The 22487-nt window shown below is 41.0% G+C and overlaps 1 protein-coding gene across 12 annotated transcripts in view; it reads left to right on the top strand.

Moving 5' to 3' along the window:
- STAMBP (STAM binding protein) overlaps positions 1 to 21948 on the top strand; it is a 32056-nt gene extending 10108 nt beyond the window's left edge. For 4 of the 12 annotated variants that reach the window (XM_054244816.2, XM_008980495.5, XM_008980496.5 and 1 more), the window contains 9 exons: positions 4672 to 4747; positions 5021 to 5116; positions 7493 to 7859; positions 9820 to 9944; positions 10873 to 11010; positions 18480 to 18592; positions 19187 to 19286; positions 19974 to 20034; positions 21300 to 21948. In XM_054244816.2, the coding sequence (XP_054100791.1) occupies positions 7523 to 7859; positions 9820 to 9944; positions 10873 to 11010; positions 18480 to 18592; positions 19187 to 19286; positions 19974 to 20034; positions 21300 to 21364 (939 nt within the window). In that variant the 5' untranslated portion in view covers positions 4672 to 4747; positions 5021 to 5116; positions 7493 to 7522 and the 3' untranslated portion in view covers positions 21365 to 21948. Of the gene's footprint in view, positions 1 to 4442; positions 4575 to 4671; positions 4748 to 5020; positions 5117 to 7492; positions 7860 to 9819; positions 9945 to 10872; positions 11011 to 18479; positions 18593 to 19186; positions 19287 to 19973; positions 20035 to 21299 lie in introns of all 12 variants that reach the window. The other 8 variants (XM_078349048.1, XM_008980498.5, XM_035272258.2 and 5 more) reach the window with 5 other exon arrangements.
- The last annotated feature ends 539 nt before the right edge of the window (positions 21949 to 22487 follow it).

Here is a 22487-nt window from a genome sequence, read left to right as displayed (position 1 = left end):
CATACATCTTTGTACTATTTTATAATGATCTCTAGGATAAATTCCTAGAGATAGAATTGTGAGTTTAAAGGATACACACATTTTAAGCCGGACATAGTGGCTCATGCCTGTAATCCCAGCATTTTGGTAGGCTGACACGGGCAGATCACCTGAGGTCGGCAGTTGGGAGACCAGCCTGGTCAACATAGCGAAACCCCATCTGTACTAAAAATACAAAAATTAGCTGACGTGGTCGTAGGCACCTGTAATCCCAGCTACTCGGGAGGCTGAGGCAGGAGAACCATTTGAACCCGGGAGGCAGAGGTTGCAGTGAGCTGAGATCACCCCACTACACTCCAGCCTGGGCAGCAGAGTGAGACTATGTCTCAAAATAAATAAGTAAATAGTATGTAAATAAATAAAAATAAAAAAGGATATAAACATTTTAAATTTTCAATAATTAGCTTTCATTTTCCCTCCCTTAAGATAAAAAGTTACATTAATTTACAATTTTCTTAACACTGTATGAGGATCCCATTTCTCTATACCAGATATAATCAAACACTTAAACCTTTGCCAATTTGATGGACGAAAATGGTATCACATCCTAATTTGAATTTCTTTAATTATGAGTGGATTCAGCATTATTTCATGTATTTATTCACCGTTTGTATTTACTTTTCTGTTTATATCTTCTTTTTTCATTGTTTACTAGGTTGTTTTGCTTGTGTTTTTGCCATCATATCTTTGTTTGCATTTCCTCTCTCTAGGTTCCAACTAGATATAACCCAGAGAACAGTATACATCTGGGCCACCACTTTCTATCTCTAGAAAGCTTCTAGGGATAGAACTTTGAACCATGTAATGGAATATGGTTTATAAATAAAGGAAAAACTCCCAGACCTGTACATGATGCTGGTGTTAGCATCTTCATCTCTAATTCTTGCTCATATTTTTTATTAGTTTAAAAAAAATTATAGAAACCCATAGCAAATATTGGTTATGTGCTAGACACTGTGTTTAGCATTTTATTATCTGTTTAAGTGTCACAGCAAGCCTGTCAGGGAGTACTAGTTTGTCTCCATCTGTACGATTTTATATATGGGATATCAGCCATGTCCAACCCTTTGAATTTGAGGACATTTTTGCCTATCTGTGGTGGTAGGTATCACCTTTTTTAAGCTCATCAGCTATTGTTAATGTTAGTATATTTTATGTATGGCACAAGACAGTTCTTCCATTGTGGCCCAGGGAAGCCAAAAGGTTGGACCCTCCCGCAAAAAACAGAAGGATAGTGAGATTAAGTGACTTGCCCAAAGTCACACAACTAGTAAATAGCAAAGCCAGGATTTGAGCCCAGGCATAGTGGCTCCAGAGCCAACCCTCCTAACCACTAAGCTCTTTTACTTCCAGTAAGAGTAATGAGTTATGTTGCCCATTGTCTGTTTCAGGAGGTGTTTTTGCTCATCTGTCCCCATTCAGAAAACTGCCTACAGTTGCTGAAACAAGGGAAAGCTATTCCTGTACAGGTCTGGGAGGTTTTTGTTGTTGTTGTTTATAAACTAGATTCCATTACATGGTTTAAAGTCAAAGTTAATATAAAAAGGTATTTGGTGAAAAGTTTCATGCCTACTCTTACCTATTCTATTTCCCCTGCCCTCGTTTCTGTGTATACTTCCTGTTATTTTATATAATTACAAAGCAAAGTAAGTAAATAAATAAATATGGCAGGTCATCAAATAATGTCCAATGTGGTTTTGTTTTAATGTTGATGAAAAGAAAAATCCATTCCTGCCTGGGGCCACTCTCTGTGTGGAGTCTGCACATTCTCCCCATGTCTGTGTGGGTTTTCTCTGGGTACTCAAGTTTCTTCCCAAATCCCAAAGGTCTGCACATTAGGTGAACTGGCTTGTCTGAATTGTCCTCATTCTGAGTGAGTGAGCGAGCGAGTGTGTGTGTGTGTGTGTGTGTGTGTGTGTGTGTGTGTGCCCTGCAATGGGAGAGCATCCTGTCTGGGTTGGTTTCTGCCTTGGCCTTGAGCTGCTGGGATGGACTCTGGCCACTTGGGACTGAATAAGCAAGTAAATAATGTACTTCCTTGTTTGTATAAGTTTTTCTTAAATGTATGTGTAGCTCACATTTATTTTAGTGGTTAATATTAGAAGTGTTCTGGTCTGTATTTAGAAGTCTGGTGTTTTTGTGACCAGGATAGGTCAAAGGAACTTAACTCTTGTTTATGTCAATTCGTGTATGGTAAAGTTGGTTTTGTTATATGTCATTGTACTTAAAGTCACGGTTTCCAAGAACTTACCTATGTTAAGAACTTAGTGTGTATACATACATATATTTACATATGTATATAAGGTCTATTTAATATTTATTGAGTGCCTCTTTATACAAGGCACTGTGCTGGCTTCCAAGGAGATAACAAAGAAGCATGAAACACAATTTCTGGCCTCAGGAAGCTCACAGTCTAGTTCTATAATGAGAGTGTAAGTGAACATAAAACATGGTGTTTATATGACATAGTACTTTCTTAGCTGATTTAGGCCTCAATACAAAGCACATACAGCCTGCTAAAGGTAGTAAATACTAATGTATATCTTGGTCTTTGGGGCTAAGGTGAACTTTCTACTGAATTGTCTATCAGTCTCTAAAATATAAGAAATATATCTTATCTATATTAATAGACTCTTCAGGACTTATGGTTTGAACAAATGAATCTTTGTTTCTTTTAAATATAGACTTCAAGGAAACTTTTATATATATGTATGTATATGTGTGTGTGTATATATATAGATATATATATATATATATTTTTTTTTTTTTTTTTTGGAGACAGAGTCTCTTTCTGTCACCAGGTGCCAGGCTCACTGCAACCTCTGCCTCCCAGGTTCAAGCAATTCTCCTGCCTCGGCCTCCTGAATAGCTGGGACTACAAGTGCACGCCACCACACCTAGCTAATTTTTGTATTTTTAGTAGAGACGGGGTTTCACCATGTTGGCCAGGATGGTCTCAATCTCTTGACCTTGTGATCTGCCTACCTTGGCCTCCCAAAGTGCTAGGATTACAGGCGTGAGCCGCCACACCCGGCTGTATATATTTTTTAAAGAGACAGGATCTCCCTCTATCGCCTAGGCTGGAGTGCAGTGGTGTGATCAAAGCTCACTGTAACCTCAGACTTTTGAGATGGAGAGATCCTCCTGCCTTAGCCTCCCAAGCAGCTGGGACTACGGGTGTATACCACCACCCCCAGCTAATTTTTATGTGTTTTGTGTGTGTGTGTGGGTTTTAAAACATATTTTATAAATTAAAAAACATAAACAGAGACAAGGTCTCACTATGTTACCCAAGCTGGTCTTGAACTCCTGGGCTCAAGCAATCCACCTGCCTTGATCTCCCAAAGTGCTGGGATTACAGGCATGAGCCACCACACCCAGCCTGTTTTATATCTTCTTCATGAACCCAAAGGGAAGATTTTTAGAACCATTTTTATTTTAGAGTCCATACCTGCCTTGAGGAGCCTTGTCAAGTTGGATTGAAATGGAACTTTTCTGTGCCTAATATAGAACTGAAGGACGAGGACTTATCTTCAGAAAGTTTGTTTTGGTGGGGGTCATCTTTTTTCTTATTCAGGCCTCCTCTTCCAATTACTCCTGTCCCATAGGCAGTAAGTGGAAAAGAGTTTATCCCAACTACAGTATAATATTTTAAAGCTACGGGCAAGTTATCTTCAATTTATTTTTTATTTTTTAGATCTCAGTTTCTGTGTATTACAACTTAATTCTGTTAAAAGACATCATTGTTCAGAACCCTTCCAGTAGTTCTAGACATTCCAGGAACCATATGGAAGAAATATGGTGTAGTGGTTAAGAGTAGGCTCCAGAGCCAGCCTGCCCATGTTGAAATCCTGAATTTGCCACTTTCTTTCTGTGACAAGTTACTGGACTTTTATTTATTTTCAGTGCCCCTAAGTAGATGTCTTAAATGTGAGGTTTGTGAATTGATTCAGTTTATTCTCCCCACTGAGCTTCAGAGCCAAGGACAAGAATCAAAAGATGAAATCAAGCATCTTATATTTACCTAAGTACTTTTCATCAAAGGTAATGCATACTACACATGCAATATGCACATATTATGTACATAGAACACATGCACTAAGTATTTCCATGCATTTCGTATGTTGCAAAATAATATGCTTCTTTGAAGGAACATGAGTCTCAAAGGAAAAAAGCCAAAGTTAAAGGTTACATAAGAGCTAACAGTAGTAAAGAAACATGGTTTTCTGCTACTTCCTGCCCATAGCTGCCAAACTGTTCTCTAAAGACTGCTTTGTGACAGAAGCCCTTTCCTTTGAAAGCCTGTCATATCACAACAAGAAAAAGATCTGTTTCTTTGGAGGTACATTTTTGGGCACAAGAAAGGCTTTAAAAAATTTTTTTGGCCATCCTTTTCATTGTAGGAGTCTGGTGCTTGCTGCCTAGTTTGGGAGTAGAGGAAAAGACTGGCTCTTTACCCGGATATAGATGGGAAGGGAGTATGGCCCAGCCGAGTGTGCTAGCTCTCTCTCCACTGCACTTCTGGAACCTTTCATGTAAGGGCTTTAGGATAAGGGGGTTGCATAGCTTCAGGGTCTTATGGACATTTGGACATTTTCTTTGCTTCATAATCATTTTGAAGTATTTCCTTAGGCTCTTTATTGAGAAACTACCAAAGCATCGAGAATACAAATCGGCTGTCATTCCTGAAAAGAAAGACACAGTAAAGGTGGGTCTTCACTTTCATTGTTGCCTATCTAAAAGCTTCAAAGCAGCACAGACTGACTTCAGGATAAAAGTAGTAGTCTATGCATCTGAATATCAGATTCTACAATAGGAGATAAGGCCATTTCACCGGAACAGTTCTGAAGTAGCAAGTATAGTATAGTAGTGGGTATTTTAAATCATTTTTGAAAATATTGCAATCACCAACTTAAGTCTTCTTTTGGATTCTCTAATTTTCTGGCATTGTTCTAATTCTGTTTTCTGTTTTGCGTCCCAGAAATTAAAGGAGATTGCATTTCCCAAAGCAGAAGAGCTGAAGGCAGAGCTGTTAAAACGATATACCAAAGAATATACAGAATATAATGAAGAAAAGGTTAGTACATAACAGCCAAGAAGAAGAAAAGGAAATTATTTTGCTTCTTTTAGGCTGTGCCCTGGGATTGTAATATGACATTTCAGTATATCCTGTGCTTTTAATGTGCATTTTACTTTTTTGGGGCAAAGACCAGAAACTCAAAAAAGTAGAACACCAGTGGTCAAGCTCAGGATTGTAACACAGATATAGCCTATTTGTCAAAGAGAGACTTGAGGGGCAGAAGATCTGTTGCCTGCCGGCTGTATCTAGCGAGAATCTTAAGAACAATGAACATTCTCTCCAAAACATAAGTTTTTAGATTAGAAAATTTGAGGGTTTGATTCACATTTGGTTTTACCTGAAGCTATTTATAAATTGATTTATGAATTGATTTTTCGAGCTTCTTTTTTTTTTCGAGACAGTCTCAGTCTGTCTGTCACCTAGGCTGGAGTGTAGTGGCGTGATCTCTGCTCACTGCAACCTCCGCCTCCTGGTTCAAGTGATTCTACTGCCTCAGCCTCCTGAGTGACTGGGACTACAGGCATCTGCCACCACACCTGCCTAATTTTTATATTTTTAGTAAGATAGAGTTTCACCACGTTGGCCAGGCTGGTCTCAAACTCCTGACCTCAGGTGATCTGCCTGCCTTGGCCTTCCAAAGTGCTGGGATTACAGGCATGAGCCACTGTGCCTGGTCATTTCAAGCTATTTTCAAATGATTCTTTTTAGGAAGAGTCAGTTAAAACATGTGGAGAGACTTCCAGGGCGCTGTCAGTGGCCATCTGTGAATACATACTGCAGGCACTCACAGGCTATTGTATAGCTGTCCACTGGTTTCTATTATGGACTCTGATGTTGAAAATCAGCAGAGAGATGAACAGCTATGGGGTTTACATTTCTAAAGCACCGAGCGAGTATATGCTTCAAGGAGGAGGTTATTACTTAGCGTTTCTTTTTTTATTTTTCTTTATCCAAATGTGACTCAAGTATTTCTTATTAGCTTCAAATGTCACTCTGTGTTGAACAAATACATAAAAACCTTAAAAATTTCAGAGGCTTCATTTTGGGTTAAAATTCAGTAGAAGGCCAGACATGACAGCTCATGCGTGTAATCCTAGCACTTTGGGAGGCTGAGGTAGGTGATCGCTTGAGCCCAGGAGTTCAATACCAGCCTGGGAAACATGGTGAACCCCCATCTCTACAAAAAATACAAAAATTAGCATGGTGGCATGCATCTCTGGTCCAAACTACTTCAGAGGCTGAGATGGGAGGATCACCTGAGCCCAGGGAGATTGAGACTTTAGTGAGCCATGATTGGCCACTATAGTCCAGCCCGGGTGACAGAGTGAGACTCTCTCTCCAAAAAAAAAAAAAAAAATTTAGTGGAGATGACCCCCAAGATAGCAGATATAAGTTTGGATCTGGTTCTCTTTTATAGCCTTACTTGAAATACAGAATATATGCATGACACAGAGAGAATAGAACTGCCTATGATACAGGTTAGAAGAGTACAGACAGTAAGTTGAATCAAGATTTCAGGCCAGACGTTGTGGCTCATGCCTGGAATCCCAGCACTTCGGGAGGCTGGTTGGGCAGATTGTTTGAGCCCAGGAGTTCAAGACTAGCCTGGGCAACATGGCAAAACCCTATCTCTGCAAATAATATAAAAATTGACCAGGCATTGTGGCTCACGCCTGTAACTTTGGGAGGCCGAGGCAGGTGTTCAAGACCAGCCTGGCCAACATGGTGAAACACTGTCTCCACTAAAAAATACAAAAAAATTAGCTGGGCATGGTGGCAGGCTCCTGTAATCCCAGCTACTTGGGAGGCTGAGGCAGGCAAATCACTTGAACCGGGGAGGTGGAGATTGCACGGAGCGGAGACCACGCCATTGCACTACAGCCTGGGCAACAGAGCAAGACTCCATTTAAAAAAAATACAAAAATTAGCCAAGTGTGGTGGTGCACACCTGTGGTCCCCTCTAGTCAGGAGGCTGAAGTGGGAGGATTGCTTGAGCCTGGAAGGTCAAGGCTGTGGTAAGCCATGATCATGCCATTGCACTTCAGCCTGGGAAACAGTGAGTGCAACCCTGTCTCAAAAAAAAAAGATTTCAGTGAAGAGGAAAGTGCAATAGGTAGAGTCATTGCCAGCGGGGTATTGAGGGGGTTGGGATTTTAACTGTCCTTGGAGATAGGTATACAGCGGCCAGATAGAAAGGGGTGGTGACTACACTCCATGGGTATAAAAATACTGAGGAAAGCATGAATTCTTTGTTAAGTAATCAGGCCAGAGCAGAAGTACATTTTGGAAATCTCCATTTTAAAAAGCCTCATTCTCCTGAAGTATGAAGTCACTGAGGTGTGAAGTGTTAGCCTAAATTTTCTCTCTTTGTAGAAGAAGGAAGCAGAGAAATTGGCCCGGAACATGGCCATCCAGCAAGAGCTGGAAAAGGAAAAGCAGAGGGTAGCACAACAGAAGCAGCAGCAATTGGAACAGGAACAGTTCCATGCCTTCGAGGAGATGATCCGGAACCAGGAGCTAGAAAAAGAGCGACTGAAAATTGTACAGGAGTTTGGGAAGGTGGACCCTGGCCTAGGTGGCCCACTAGTGCCTGGCTTGGAGAAGCCCTCCTTAGATGTGTTCCCCACCTCACCTGTCTCATCCACACAGCCTTCAGACTGTCACACAACTGTAAGGCCAGCTAAGCCACCTGTGGTGGACAGGTCCTTGAAACCTGGAGCACTGAGCAACTCAGAAAGTAGTAAGTGCATTTGCTGATATCCTCTTTATTCTCAGTTGTAGCAAACAGATTATCATTCTGAGGGAGTCGTCCTAAGAATACCTCCCTGATCCCACTCATTAAGTTTTGGTCACAGAAACCCATCTGATAAGTATTGCTGTACTGTGTCCTAATACACTGGCCATGTTATAAAAGGGGCCTTTGCTTAAATCTGGTCTGGTTGGTTTTCTGAAGAGCTAGTACTATTCTTGAAAGTCAGACTGTCAACTTTTTAGCTGAAAGGAAAGGACTGTGCCAAACCTAATTCATAATCTTTAGCTACCGTCATCAGACTGCTGTGTGACTGTCTCCTGCTCTGGCTTTGTTACCTCTCTAGCAATTCAGATCTTGCTGTTGAATATGCAAAAGCAGAACATCTTTTTTTCTCTCTCTTTTTTTTAATATGAAAATATAGTTGTGAAAGACACTTCCTAACTTTAGCTTGTTGGCTGTCTCTGAGTTTCTCCATGATGTTCAGAAACTGGGTCCATTCTTGGCATTTTTTATGAGCTGCTTTGCTCATGCCTTTTTTTGGAGGACTACACTGTATTTTTTATTTTGTTGTGGCTTGGCATTTTAACTTTCTTCCAAAAGACTAAGTTCAGAAGTAAATAACTACCCAGATTGTTTTCCATTCTCAAGAATACATACTAGTATATTTCTTTTAAAGTCATACTGTCTGATATTCTTATCTGAGATAAAAGATTTAAAATTCACATGAATGGGCAGTGTCTTAGTCCATTTTGTGCTGCTGTAACAGAATACCTGAGGCTGGGTAAATTATAATGAACACAAATTTATTTGGCTCATGGTTCTAGAGAGTGGGAAGTCCAAGATCCAGGGGCCACATCTGGCAAGGGCGTCTTGCTGCATCATCATATGACAGAAGTGTGGGAGGGCAAAAAAAGATCCCTCATAGCCTCATCACCTCCTAAAGATCCCACCTTGCAATAATTTTGCATTAGAAGTTAAGTTTCCAAAACAGGAACCTTGGGAGACACAGTCAAACCACAGCAGGAAGGTTATGTTTTTAATCCTCTGTATTAGATTCTGACAGAAAATTCTGAAATGTTTCAAGAGCTTTTCTCTTTTTTCCCCCCTAAATTTTATTTTTTGTGGGTACACAGTAGATGTGTATATTTATGGGGTACATGAGATTTTTTTTTTTTTAATTGAGTCAGAGTTTCACTCCTGTTGCTCAGGCTGGAGTGCAGCGGTGCAATCTTGGCTCACCACAATCTCCGCCACATGAGATGTTTTGATACAGGCATGCAATATGAAATAAGCACATCATGGAGAATAGGGTATCCATTCCCTCAAGCATTTGTCTATTGAATAACAATCCAATTATATTCTTAAGCTTTTCTTTCTTTGAGATGGAATCCCACTCTGTCTCCTGGGCTAGAGTGCAGTTGCATGATCTCGGCTTACTGCAACCCCCCACCTCCCAGGTTCAAGCAGTTCTTCTGCCTCAACCTCCCAAATAGCTAGGATTACAGGTGCCCTCCACTATGCTCAGCTAATTTTTTGTATTTTTAGTAGAGATGGGGTTTCACCATGTTGTCCAGGCTGGTCTCAAACTCCTGACCTCATGATTCACCCGCCTTAGCCACCCAAAGGGCTTGGTTACAGGCGTGAGACAACACACCCAGCAAGAAAACTTTGCTTAAGGTAGTAGTTTGCCCTTTTCTTAACTTGAGTGATTAAAGCCCACTATTTTCTCTTCTTGAAGTAATGTGCTCCTTACAGCTGTGGCCCAAGATTGGAGAATGGACTTTACAACCCTTTTCCTTGGTGCCATTAGGATGAGATCCCCACTCCCTACCTGAAGTTGGGAGGATCCCAGTGGCTTAATGTTACTCTCCCAGGGCTGCTGGCTGTGAGGGCTGCTTGGGGAGGTGGAGCTCAGTGGTCTCAGACTTTTCTCCTTTCTCCATTACAGTTCCTACAATCAATGGATTGCGCCACGTGGTGGTGCCCGGGCGGCTGTGCCCCCAGTTTCTACAATTAGCCAGTGCCAACACTGCCCGGGGAGTGGAGACATGTGGAATTCTCTGTGGAAAACTGGTAAAAACGAACAAACAAACAAAAACTCTTCTCTGAGCTGAAACTGTTTCTTCCCCTCTTGGCATCCTGTGACTCTGAGAAAATATCCAGGGTCAGTTACTCTTTGTACTGATCCCTTCACTGAAGGAACTGTGGATTGCATAATTTTGTGTCACTTTGAATTTGGTGACCCTGTGTTAATTGATTGAATTGAAGTGATTATTTTAATGTTAGTAGTAAGAAATACCTAATTTTAAACTTGGTAGGAAGATCCAGTCATTATCTACATATCAATTTTTTTAGTACATTGTCTACATATCAATTTTTTTAGTACCTGCTTTATGTTAGGATCTGGAAATATAAAATATGTAAAGCACATAGTATGTGTCCACAGAAAGTGCACAGTCACTTTGGAGAGAAGGCTGACATGCACTAAAATCTAACCAGCATGCTGAAAAATATGTACAGTGTAAGTACTCGGAATTTTGAGGAAGGAAAGGTCACTGAATGGAGGCACTTAAAGAACCTTTTACTGCTGAATGAATAAATAATTGAAGTAGAACAGATGTAAGCTGAGGCTTACAGAATAAGAAAGACTTAAGGAAACAGTGAAAGGAAAACTACTTTAGACCTGAGCAAAGGAAAAGAAATGATACTCTACCCCGAGCTTCTAAGCAGATCAGTTTGGCACAGCAGGAAATTCCCTCAGGGCTGTGGTGTTTGCCCGAGATGCAGAGTTCTGGGGTTGGTCTCTGCATCTGTCACTGTATAGAGCACCTCAGGCAATGTGCATGAGCAGCCAAGGTTATGAACCACTGAGTGGCAGGACTCCTGCTGTGTGGGAAGGGCTTCACACGTATAGATGCTTATCTTTCCACTGTTGGGATGGAGTGGAGCAGGATTGCATGAGCGCCAGGGAATTGTGACCAGCTGTTTTCTCCTTTGGCAGATGAGGAATGAATTTACCATTACCCATGTTCTCATTCCCAAGCAAAGTGCTGGGTCTGATTACTGCAACACAGAGAATGAAGAAGAACTTTTCCTCATACAGGATCAGCAGGGCCTTATCACACTGGGCTGGATTCATGTAAGCAATTCTGAGCTCTCTGAGGGTTAGTCTCCATGTCTCCCATGGTGGTATAAACACACTTGGTGTTTCTTTCTTTGAATGAAGTCAGTTATATCCAGATTATTTATTGTTCTTCTCTCTTTTGGATGCAGTCCTTAGTGGCATACTTGACTGTTGCACTCCAGTATTGTTTTCTGGGAACACTTAGGACTTTAAAATTTTTTTTTTAACTTTTTATTTATTTTTTAGCAAAAATAAACTATTTTCTCTAAAGTTCCAGTTTCCCTTTGAGTGTGACTGGTGATGGGATGCTGGCCTAGAATATATGTGGACATTGACCTTAGAGATTATGCCTACTATATACAGATGATGTTCCTTCAAGGTATATAACTGAAAATATTTAACATGAGCCAAAGAGGTTATTTTAGATGCTTGCATTTGGTCTTTCTTAAAGCACCTTTATAGAAACAAGAAGGGCTATAAATATACATGATTTTCAAGTGTCTACATATCTTGTGCAGCCTTCTGGTAATGTTCAGGTAAAATATAATGCCTTCCTTAAAGATTATTTTAAATTTTTCTTTCTATTTCCTTTTCAGTACCTTACTCATAGCCCAAACTGCATTTTTTTGTTGTATGACAGAGTTACAAATGAATTGGCTTAATTTTGGATTACATATACTTATATGCCAGAATTTGGGAAAGACTGACCTGCGAGGCAGTCCCATGTGCCTTCCGCCCTTTTTTCTGTTCAATTACATTCATATTGATGATTTGCCTATTGTCGTGTATCCTCCCTGCCCCCATTGTAGTAGATGGAGGGGAGAAAACTTGTTCCTTATCTGCCAGGGAACACAAATTTGAGTAAGATATGATTTTAGCTTCATGAAGGAGAATAAACAAATAGATAATTAATAACTTCACCTGGGGCAGAATGTGCTAAGGGCCTCAAGAGGTACCAGCAGGACATTGTGGAATTCAGAGGAAGGAGGGACCATGCTTGATAGGGTTTAGTAGCATGTTGACAAGCTGGGCCAAGGGCAAGTTCCTTATGGAGAGGACAGGTGGAGAAGAGGCAGACTCTGTTCTGGAGCATTGAGTGGACCAGTTCGCTGGGATTTATGGTACATATCTGGAAATTTTAATGTAGTATGTTGGAGCCATGTTCTAGAGGGTCTGGAGTAGACAGGCAGAATTGTTCCACTTTTTAGTATATGGAGAATTCTTAAAGGTTTTTGAGCAGAGCAAGGATAGGATTAAAGCCATACTTTAGAAACTTTAACATAAATACATTTTTAAGGTAGGTCGTGGCAAGGAGGTGATTTACAGGTTAATGTGCTGATCAAATCTAATAATGATGAGAGCTAGGGTGATGCCAGTGTGTTTGGGAAAGAGGAGATGAATGTAGGATTTCAGAGGATTTGGGAAATGAGTAATAGAGGATGATGACACAGAATCAATGATGACTCAGAGATTTGGGGCCTTGCAGTGATCATCTCATAAGCAAAAGTAGAGAATCCAGGAAAAGGACTTGGTTTGAAAATGGGGTTCAGTTCTGAGCATGTTGAATTTCAGGGACTGGTGAGATATCAAATTATTGGAGGTAGTTATCAGGCAGTTAGTAATGTAGGGCTAGAACTTGGGAGCAAAGTCAAAGCAGGAGAGAGGGCTCTGGGAATCCACTATATAGTGCTGACCTTGGAAGCCTTGGAAGTAGGGGAAGAGTCTAGAGCAAGAAAAGGTTCACTGGCAACTGGCGGGAGAGACTACCTAAGGGAACATAGAATGTAGTTAGCAAAGAAGCAAAGAGATAGATGAAAAAGGTGAGGGTAGTGTTAAGGCACGGAAGACTTTAAGAAGGAATTTCTGGACGTTAACCATGTCACATGCTGCGGAGGGCTCCAGAATGGTGAAGACTTGGATCAGTCTGGATTTGATGAAGTTATTGAGGACCTCGATTTAGTGTGTTTCAAGCATTAATGGGAGTAAACTGTAAGAGTTTAAGAAGTCATAGGGATTAAGGTTGTGGAGATAAAGAAGTGTACACTACCATTTTGAGCAACTTACTGTAGAGGAAAGGAGAGAGATAGGATGGTGGTTTAAGGAAAAGCTGGGTTGAGACAATGTTTGATTGATTGTTCAGAGTGAAAGGCTTGAACATGTGTTTTGTTTTGATTTTGTTTTTCAAAAGCTTTGTATTTCAAAATATAGCATGTATATGAGAAAGCTCACAGAAACTAAATGTACACTTAACAAATCATTAAGCAAATATCTATACACACACTACCTGGGTCCTCCCTCCCTTGCTTCGTTTATAGTTTTACCACCTCAATGTGTATCTCTAAACACTACAGTCTACTTTCGCCTGGTTTTTACCTTTTTGTAAATGGAATTATATCATATGTATATTTATGTCTTTCGTCTGTTGCTCAACATTTTGAAGGTTGATCCACATTCTTGTGTATAGTTTTCTGAATATGTTCCTATGCCCAGTGAGTCAACAATGGAGATGTAAAAGGGCAGGAGAGACAAGGTAATGTGGTGATAAGGAAGGATTAAATCAGAAGTACAAAGAGGGATTTATCTTCACAGGGGGAAAAACATTCATTCCTCCAAGACAAAATTGAATGAATGGAAATGAAGATACAGAGAGATTTTGAAATGATGTCTGGAAGAGTTGAGGAAACTCATTTTAGACAATCTTGACTTCAATAAGGTTGGAGTCTAGGTCTGCTGTTGAGCAAAAGGGACCAAGGAGAATTTAGAAACTGGAAGAGATGGGGAAAAGTTTAGAATCATTACTATTTAGACTTCAGGTAGAACTTAGCTACAGCTACAAATGAATAAAAGAGTTTCTAAGTATCTATCAGTGAGGGCCCAGCTGGGAACAGATTTAGAGCCTAAATTGATAGTAGTTCAGCTTTTTTTTTTTTTTTTTTTTTTTTTTTGAGATGAGGTCTCACTATGTTATGTTGGAGTACAGTGGCTATCACAGTCCCGATCATACTGCACTACAGCCTCGAGCTCCTGGGCCCAAGTGATCCTCCTGCCTCAGCCTCCTGAGTAGCTAGGACTACAACCACGCACCACTGTGCCCAGCTAGTTCAGCTTTTACCCCCATATTTCTGCAGCATTCCTTCCTAATTCAGGATTAAAAACAAACAGGCTGAGTGTGGTGGCTCATACCTATAATCCCAGCACTTTGGGAGGCCAAGGTGGGAGGATCACTTGAGCCTGGGAGTTCAAGACCAGCCTGGGCAACATAGCAACACCTTATCTCTGTAAATTAAAAAAATTATGTAGGTGTGGTGGCACACACCTGTGGTCCCAGCTGCCTGGGAGGCTGAGGCAGGAAGATCGCTTGAGACTGGAAAGTCAAGGCCGCAGTGAGCTGTGATCACACCACTGTACTCCAGCCTGGGCAACAGAGCAAAAACACTGTCTCAAAAAGTAGACCATACAGTTTATACAGATCTTAAAATTGGCCAGAGGAAAATGCAAAAGATCAGTTCTTCCTTCTTAACCTTGTCAACTATAAATCAGCTTCCCAGGTTAAAAACTTCATATGGTCATGGATTGATCACCATTGTCAAACCTCCAGCCCAGAACTCAAGACACTTCTCATCATGTCTCAGCCCCATCTAAGCCATTTCCCTCTAGGGAAAATTTCCTGTCCAGGCATCCAGGCTGCCTTCAGCATTCACCATCCTTGCTCATTTCTGTTCCTTCAGCATGTTGTTTTCTCTTTGTGAAAGTGCCTTCTGCTACCCCCAGCAACATAGGCACAGTGAACATAATAAACTCTTCATTCAAAAAACTTGACTGTGAAAGGAAGGAGGGAGAGAAGGCATAGTAGAGAGGAGCAGCGGATCAAGGCAAAGTTTTTTGATTCCATTTAATACTTGTTTACTGAGTCCCTGTCTCTTTATTATCTTTCTGGCTACCCACCTGTAGCATGAGGGCCTAGATTGGCTTGTGTAGGCCTAGTTTGCTCCCAGTTAGAATCCTGGGCTCTAACCATGGAATGGAAGGTGGTGTTGGCACAGGCCATTGCTCCTTAGCAGCCTAAAGGATTATATTCTCATCAGGCAGAAACTTTGTGGTCACTGAAGTCCTTACATGCCCCATGAAGACTTGTGTGTGGATTTGCTGGGTGCACTCAGCTAATATACTCCTGCTCTGAAGCCTTCTTCCTCAGTGAGCTCATCATAGCACCCTGTGGAATGGTGCTTCTCAGATGAGGCTACACATTAGAATCACTTAGTGAACTTTCAGCTGGGCGAGGTGGCTCACACCTGTAATCCCAACACTTTGGGAGGCGGAGGCAGGCGGATCACCTGAGGTCAGGAGTTTGAGACCAGCCTGACCAATATGGAGGAATCCCCTCTCTACAAAAAAAACACAAAATTAGCTGAGCGTGGTGGCACATGCCTGTAATCCCAGCTACTCAGGAGGGTGAGGCAGGAGAATCACTTGAACCCATGAGGCGGAGGTTGTGGTGAGCTGAGATCATACCATTGCTCTATAGCCTGGGCAACAAGAGCAAAACTCTGTCTCGAAAAAAATATCACTTAGTGAGCTTTCACAAAAAATGTTCCCTCATGATGGTTATTTCCAGGGGTGGGTGCAGGAGTCTGGGCTTCTGTCAAGCTCCTCAGGAGATTTGCTTTTTGGACATCAGGTTTGAAAACGCTAGTCAATTGTATATCTTTATCATCCATGCTTTTCTGTCAGTGAAGGTTGGTTGTCTTTTTGAGTCATGCTAAATCTTTCTCTATTTTTATTACCTAAGATCACACCCCTGTAAGATGAACATAAGTCATTATATAGTTGTCTGTTTTGTATACAAAATATGTGTTTAATAAAACAAACAATGGAAACAAATAATCAGGATGCACATTTAGGCGATGCTTTAACTGATTAACCTCAAATTTTAGCATCGCATTCTATTTCCAAACAGAATGGTCTCCTCTGTATGGTTTAACTATCTGCTGAAATTCAAATAGTCCCTTACCTCCCATATCTTCCTTGGATGATGATTTAGCTACAGGACAGCCTTTGTCTATAGGACTTGATTCACGCTTGACCTTTTAGTACCTCTGTGGGAAAGAAGAATTAGTCATCTAATTGTGGTTTACTAGTACTTGACTTCTACCATGTTGAAATATTGGGCATGTACCATGTGTTCCAGAATGGGTGACTTGATGGTATGGAGAGACCATGTAAGGAACCAAATAGAAATTATGAATCTGTTGAAAAACCAAAGACTGAATTATTCAGAGAGAAACACTTCTTAGAGGAGACAGAAGAAATTCCCCAGGAAAAGTTCCAGGGGCCACTCTCATGCCATTCACAATTGTAGAGGACACCCACCTACCTTGTTCATGGATGCCCATCATAACGACCCCATTAACACCTTTGATTCTGTGGATCCCTGGGTGAATCCAACATCATAATCCTGGAGTTAGTCCAGTTTGGTTCAAGAACAGGGGGGCCAGAGCAGAAAATATTAGCAAACAGCCTCCTCTTCTGTCTCCAATCCTGAGATGCAGATGTCTTTGCCTGTCTCCACTCCCACTATCTGGTAATCTTTGTGCAGCAGGTATGTGCCTAAAGCAGGTGTCCAAGCCAGTTTCTATTTGCTGTCATCTGAGATGAGGTTCCCCTTGCCAGTTCTCACAACCCACAAGACCCACCACACTGATGTCCTGGCCGGCACACACCAACCTCAGGGAGGCCTTTCTTGACACTTGGAACTTAGATCTTGATTTCCTTTTGAGAGGTCAGAATTTGTTTAACTGGAATGTGGCACAGCACTGAATTCTTCTGCCTTGCCTCTTCCAGCCTCAGAACTCTATTTTTTTCCTACTTTGCAGTGGTCTTTGAGCTTCAACACTGTGGAACAGTATCTTTCCCCAGTGATGCCCCAGATGGAAGGTTTGAGCTCTGTCCCTGGACCCTCTCCATACTCCACTAGTTTAATGCCTTGATGCCTTCTTGCATTAAGGCTCCGTAGCCTACAATCTTTCATCCAACCAGGAATTCCAGAACCCATCAGGCCCCCTGGATCTTCTGAACCAGTGAGATCAAAGTCCCCATTTTGAGTGGTACAGAGAGGAAAGTTCCCCCTTTGTGTTTACTTCCCTTTTTTTGTCTACCTACTCCAGTTTCCCCTTCCCCCTGAGTGCTCAAGCTGCCTAACATCTTCCACTGCCTTCAAACTAGGAAAGCCAGAAAATCCCAAGCCTCTTCATCCTCAATTTACTTTTGTCCACCCTCTGGGACCTGTCTCCCTGAGAAGGTTGTCTGAGTGAATTAGATGAAACGTGGTGGGTGGGTTATTTAGTATGTCATCTATAACCATAAGCCAGGATGGCATGCACTTGCCTGGACTTAACACTGTTGCTTTCCATTGCTGATTTTCCATTAGATAAAAATCACCTTATCATTGGACAATCTACAGAATCTCAGAATTATGGTTCTGCACAATGGATTTACAGGCATGTGCCACCACACCCAGCCAATTTTTGTATTTTTAGTAGAGATGTAGTTTCACCATGTTGGCCAGGCTGGTCTTGAACCCCTGACCTCGAATGATCTGCTCTCCTCAGCCTCCCAAAGTGCTGGGATTAAAGGGGGTAAGCCACCATGCCCAGCCTGTGTTTTTTTTCCCTTTTTTTAATTGACAAATAACAATAGTCTATGTGTGGTGTACAACATATGTTTTGAAATATGTATACACATATTGTGGAATGGTAAAATCAAGCTAATTAGCATATACATTACACCACGTACTTTTTTGTTGGTGAGAACACTTAAAATCTACTTTCTTATGCAGTTTTCTAGTATATAATAAATTGTGATGAAGGGTAGTCAGCATGTTGTATAGTAAGTCTCTTGAACTTAAAAAAATAATTGAGAGTCTCTTCACATACTGGTGTTAAGCTGTATTTGTTTACAATGCTGGAAAGGAGCTTCCTTACTTATTAGGAACTTCAGGTGGACCTCTCATGGTTGCAAGTGGCTTCTTACTTACAAAGGAGATTGTGCCCAGCTGTTGAGAACTGTTTGGCTTTACTTCCCTCAGAGACTAGGCTTGGCTCTACGGCAGAGTAGTCCCCCTTTATCCTCAGGGGATATGAGCCTAGACCCCCAGTGGACCCCAGTGGATGCCTGAAGTCATGGATAATGCCAAACCCTGTATATACTATGTCTTTTTCCTATACATGCATACCTATGATAAAGTTTAATTTATAAATTAGGCACCAGAAGAGATTAACAACAACAATAATAAAACAGAACATTATAAAAATACACTGTAATAAAAGTTATGTGCATATGGTCTCTCTCAAGATATCTTATCATATGTAATATTTTCAGGTGGCAGTTGATATGGGCAGCTTGAAACCTCAGAAAGGGAATTGCAAATAAGGAGGGACTACCATATATCCTTGCTGAAAGTCCTCTGACTTTTTTTCTCTCCTCAGACTCACCCCACACAGACTGCGTTTCTCTCCAGTGTCGACCTACACACTCACTGCTCTTACCAGATGATGTTGCCAGAGTCGATAGCCATTGTTTGCTCCCCCAAGTTCCAGGAGTGAGTATACAGGTCATGGTTCTGGGTGTTACAAGTGAAGAAAGCCTCAGAGGAAAAGGTCTCTATTTTTGCAGACTTGTTCTTTGTAAATAGATTGTGGTATAAATTGGTTATTCTAAAGGGCTTCCTTTTAAGCCCCATATCATGATTAATCTATCGTGCTTGTTCAAAAAGATATCCAAGTAACAACTGAGTTGCTTTTCAAAGAAAAGTCTTCAAGAAATTTGAAGTGTTTGACTTGAAATGATAGGAATATCAAGAGTTTTCTGTTGGATTAGAAAGTTTCAAAATCAAACACATTATCTCAGAGTGTCACTTCTTTTTCATTCCAAATCCTGTCTCCACTCCCACTCTGATTATTTACTATGAATTATCCAGCAAAACTAGAATGAGAACAGTAATGAATCATTCTCTAACTGTGATTCATTCACCAGAGAAGAGACCTATGAACCAGCAAACTACAGAAACTGTCTCACAGTGACCTCTGCCCTGCTGTATGTGTGTGCGTGCTGGTGTGTGTGTGTGTGCGTGCATGTGTTTGGGATGGAGGGAAAACCTTTGCCTTACTCTTTGCCTGCCTTTTTAAAATTTCAGAACTGGATTCTTTAAACTAACTGACCATGGACTAGAGGAGATTTCTTCCTGCCGCCAGAAAGGATTTCATCCACACAGCAAGGATCCACCTCTGTTTTGTGTATGTATTTACACAGAAGAAACTGGGGCTGTGCTTCAAGCAGGGAGGACAGTCAGAAAATGCATCATCCTTTCCGATCCACACAGACCAGCCTTGTCACTTAACTTTCCAGACTTCCCTAGTGAGGATGGACATGAGAAGCAATGTGGGATAAGAATAGATTTGCATCTTAGCTCTGCCACTGTATGCCTTTGATTAGGCTACTTACCCTTCCTGGGCCTCAATTTTCCCATCTATAAAACAAGCATAATAATAGCACCTACTGGCTGGGCATGATGGCTCACACATGTAATCCCAGCGCTTTGGGAGGCTGAGGTGGGCGGATCACAAGGTCAGGAGATTGAGACCATCCTGGCTAACACAGTGAAACCCCGTCTCTACTACAAATGCAAAAAATTAGCCAGGCATGGTGGCATGCGCCTGTAGTCCCAGCTACTTGGGATGCTGAGGCAGGAGAATCGCTTGAACTCAGGAGGCAGAGGTTGCAGTGATCTGAGGTCATGCCACTGCACTCCAGCCTGGACTACAGAGCGAAACTCTGTCTCAATAAAAACGAAAAATAAACAAAAATAAAAATAACACCTACTTTATAGGGTTCTTGAGATGATTAAATGAATTAATATACAGGAATTGCCAAATACAGTCACTGGCTTATCAAATGTTACTTTTTTCTTTCATCAATGTCAGTTTCTAAGGCTGTACTTCAATCAGAGATTTGAATGTAAGGAAGAGAAGCCACTTAAGATAGGTAAATTAAGTATATTTATTGTAGAATTTTGCTTAAATCATAGGGACTTTATGACCTTCCTACAGCGTTTTTTCCCTAAGTTGTAGTCTGTGATTAAAACGTTTAGTTGATAATAAGATCAGTTTGCCCCTCCAATCTGTTGTGATGGTATTGTATTACTCCATGCTGGTCATGGAGTTTATTTCTTTTGGGTTCAGAGAAAAGCGAGCAATATGGAAAAGGGAACCTTGACACATAAAAGGAATTGGAGACGTTTAGAAGAGAAACTCCACAAGGGATCTAAGAGCTGACTTCAAGTGTTAGAAGAGTTGATGTATGAAAAAAGGGATTGGGTATATTTCATATCACTCCTAGCACTAAAACTAAGACTTCATGGAATGATGGTTTTCTGCTGAGTGTGAGGAAGAACTTTCTGACAAATCTGTTCAAAAATAGATCAGTCTGCCTTGGAATGTCTTAAGTGCTAGTATTTTGAATCAAAAACTACACAATCAGAAAAAAAACGTCTGGGACATTAGTACCCAGGTTTTCAGTTATAAAGACCGCTTTTGCATGCCAAAAGGGAACATTGTTCTCCGACCATGTGATAGTAGGTAATCTTTATTATTTGGGTAACATCATGGCCCAAAAAAACGGATGAATTCAGTAATTCTTTTAAATTAATGTATATTTTAGGGATGACACTATTTGTTCCCAAATTTAGGCACCAAACAAAGAATGAGTCTAGAATATACATACACTTTAAAAATAAACAAAGGTGTATGGGCAAACACTGATTTCCTCTACAGGTGGGATTGTTAGTAGTAATGAGCCCCTGACTCTTACCATAACTACCCTTAAATAGCAGTCTGGCTTCCAGACTGAGAACCACTAGCCTAGGATGAACATTTTAAATAAGGGGTTTTTAAAAATGATTTTTCAGACCAGGTGCAGTGGCTCACACCTGTAACCCAAATAGTTTGGGAGACTGAGGCAGATCACTTGAGGTCAGAAGTTCAAGACCAGCCTAGCCAACATGGCGAAACCCCATCTCTACTAAAAATACAAAATTAGCCGGGTGTGGTGGCTTGTGCCTGTAATCCCAGCTACTAAGGAGGCTAAGGCAGGAGACTGGCTTGAGCCCAGGAGGCAGAGGGTGCAGGGAACTGAGATCATGCAACTGTACTCCAGCCTGGGCAATAGAGCAAGACCCTATCTCAAAAGAAAAAAAAATGACTTTTCAGAATTTTCTAGGACTTCACTTTCTCTCTTTTTTCCTATTGTAGAGCTGCAGCCATGTGACTGTTGTGGACAGAGCAGTGACCATCACAGATCTTCGATGAGCATTTGAGTCCAACACTTTCTAAGAATGACAAAACCGTATCAATGTACTGTGGCCCCTTAATTTAAGCTTTCTAGAAAGCTTTGGAAGTTTCTGTAGACAGAATAGAAAGGGACCATCACCTGAGAAAGAGTTGATTTTGCATTTCAGGTTTGAAAAGAAATAACTGAACATATTTTTTTAGGCAAGTCAGAAAGAGAGCATGACCACCCGAAAGCAACTGTAACTCAGAAATTAACTGTAAAGAATTGTATAATGAACCCCCATATACCCTTCCTTCTAGATTCACCAATTGTTAACATTTTTTTCCTTTCAGATACCATCTAATTTCTCTGCCAATTTGTTTTTATTTACCTCTAGGCTCAATAAGGGCATCTATGCAGAACTTTGGAAGCCATTTAGAAAATCTTTTGGATTTTCCTGTGGTTTATGGCAATATTAATGGAGCTTATTACCGTGGTGAGGGATAGTTCACTCCATCTGACCAGATGGTGAGGCTAACACATCCCGAAGAGTGATTTTGTCAGGAATTACTGTTATTTAACAAACATTTCAGGATATTTTTCCTCTATAATAAAATAACAATTAACTTACGTTTTTGTGTTCCAGAGTGATCCATTTGATCAAGCATTGTATAGACAGGTTAAAAAAAAAAAGCCATGGTTGTTTTGGAAAGGTAAGGGAAAAATGGAATTTGAGATATACTAACACTGAAGGTGTGTCCCAGTTCACTTGTAATTATTCCATGTTTTTTCTCTGCCTGTTGCCATCTTCCAGAGGTGTGAAGTCATCTCTGTTCTTTTGGTGCTGTCTCAAGTGGGTCAACCATTCACTTCTTTTTTATGCCTTCCACACTTTTGGCTGAGGATAACGAAGCCTTTGTTTAGAGTACCAGGTTACACTCCAATAAATGATTACATTTCCCAGCCACCCCACCTTACCAATTTCATTGTGTTGGCTATTCTTTTCTGACTAAGGCAACACCCAGGAAGATACTCAAAGCAGTAATTGATACTGCATTTTTCTGTGAGCTGAGCCTGGTGTTCTAGGTGGCCTAGAAATAATGGTGTCATTTGTGACACCTTGAGTGAGGGCAGGAGCATAAACTACTTTGGCTAGGAGAAGAGTGATT

This window comes from Callithrix jacchus, chromosome 14, assembly GCF_049354715.1.
Source record: "Callithrix jacchus isolate 240 chromosome 14, calJac240_pri, whole genome shotgun sequence".
Lineage (NCBI taxonomy): Eukaryota > Metazoa > Chordata > Mammalia > Primates > Cebidae > Callithrix > Callithrix jacchus.
The sequence above is the reverse complement of the archived record's forward strand: the minus strand, read 5'-3'. Positions and strand labels throughout refer to the sequence as shown.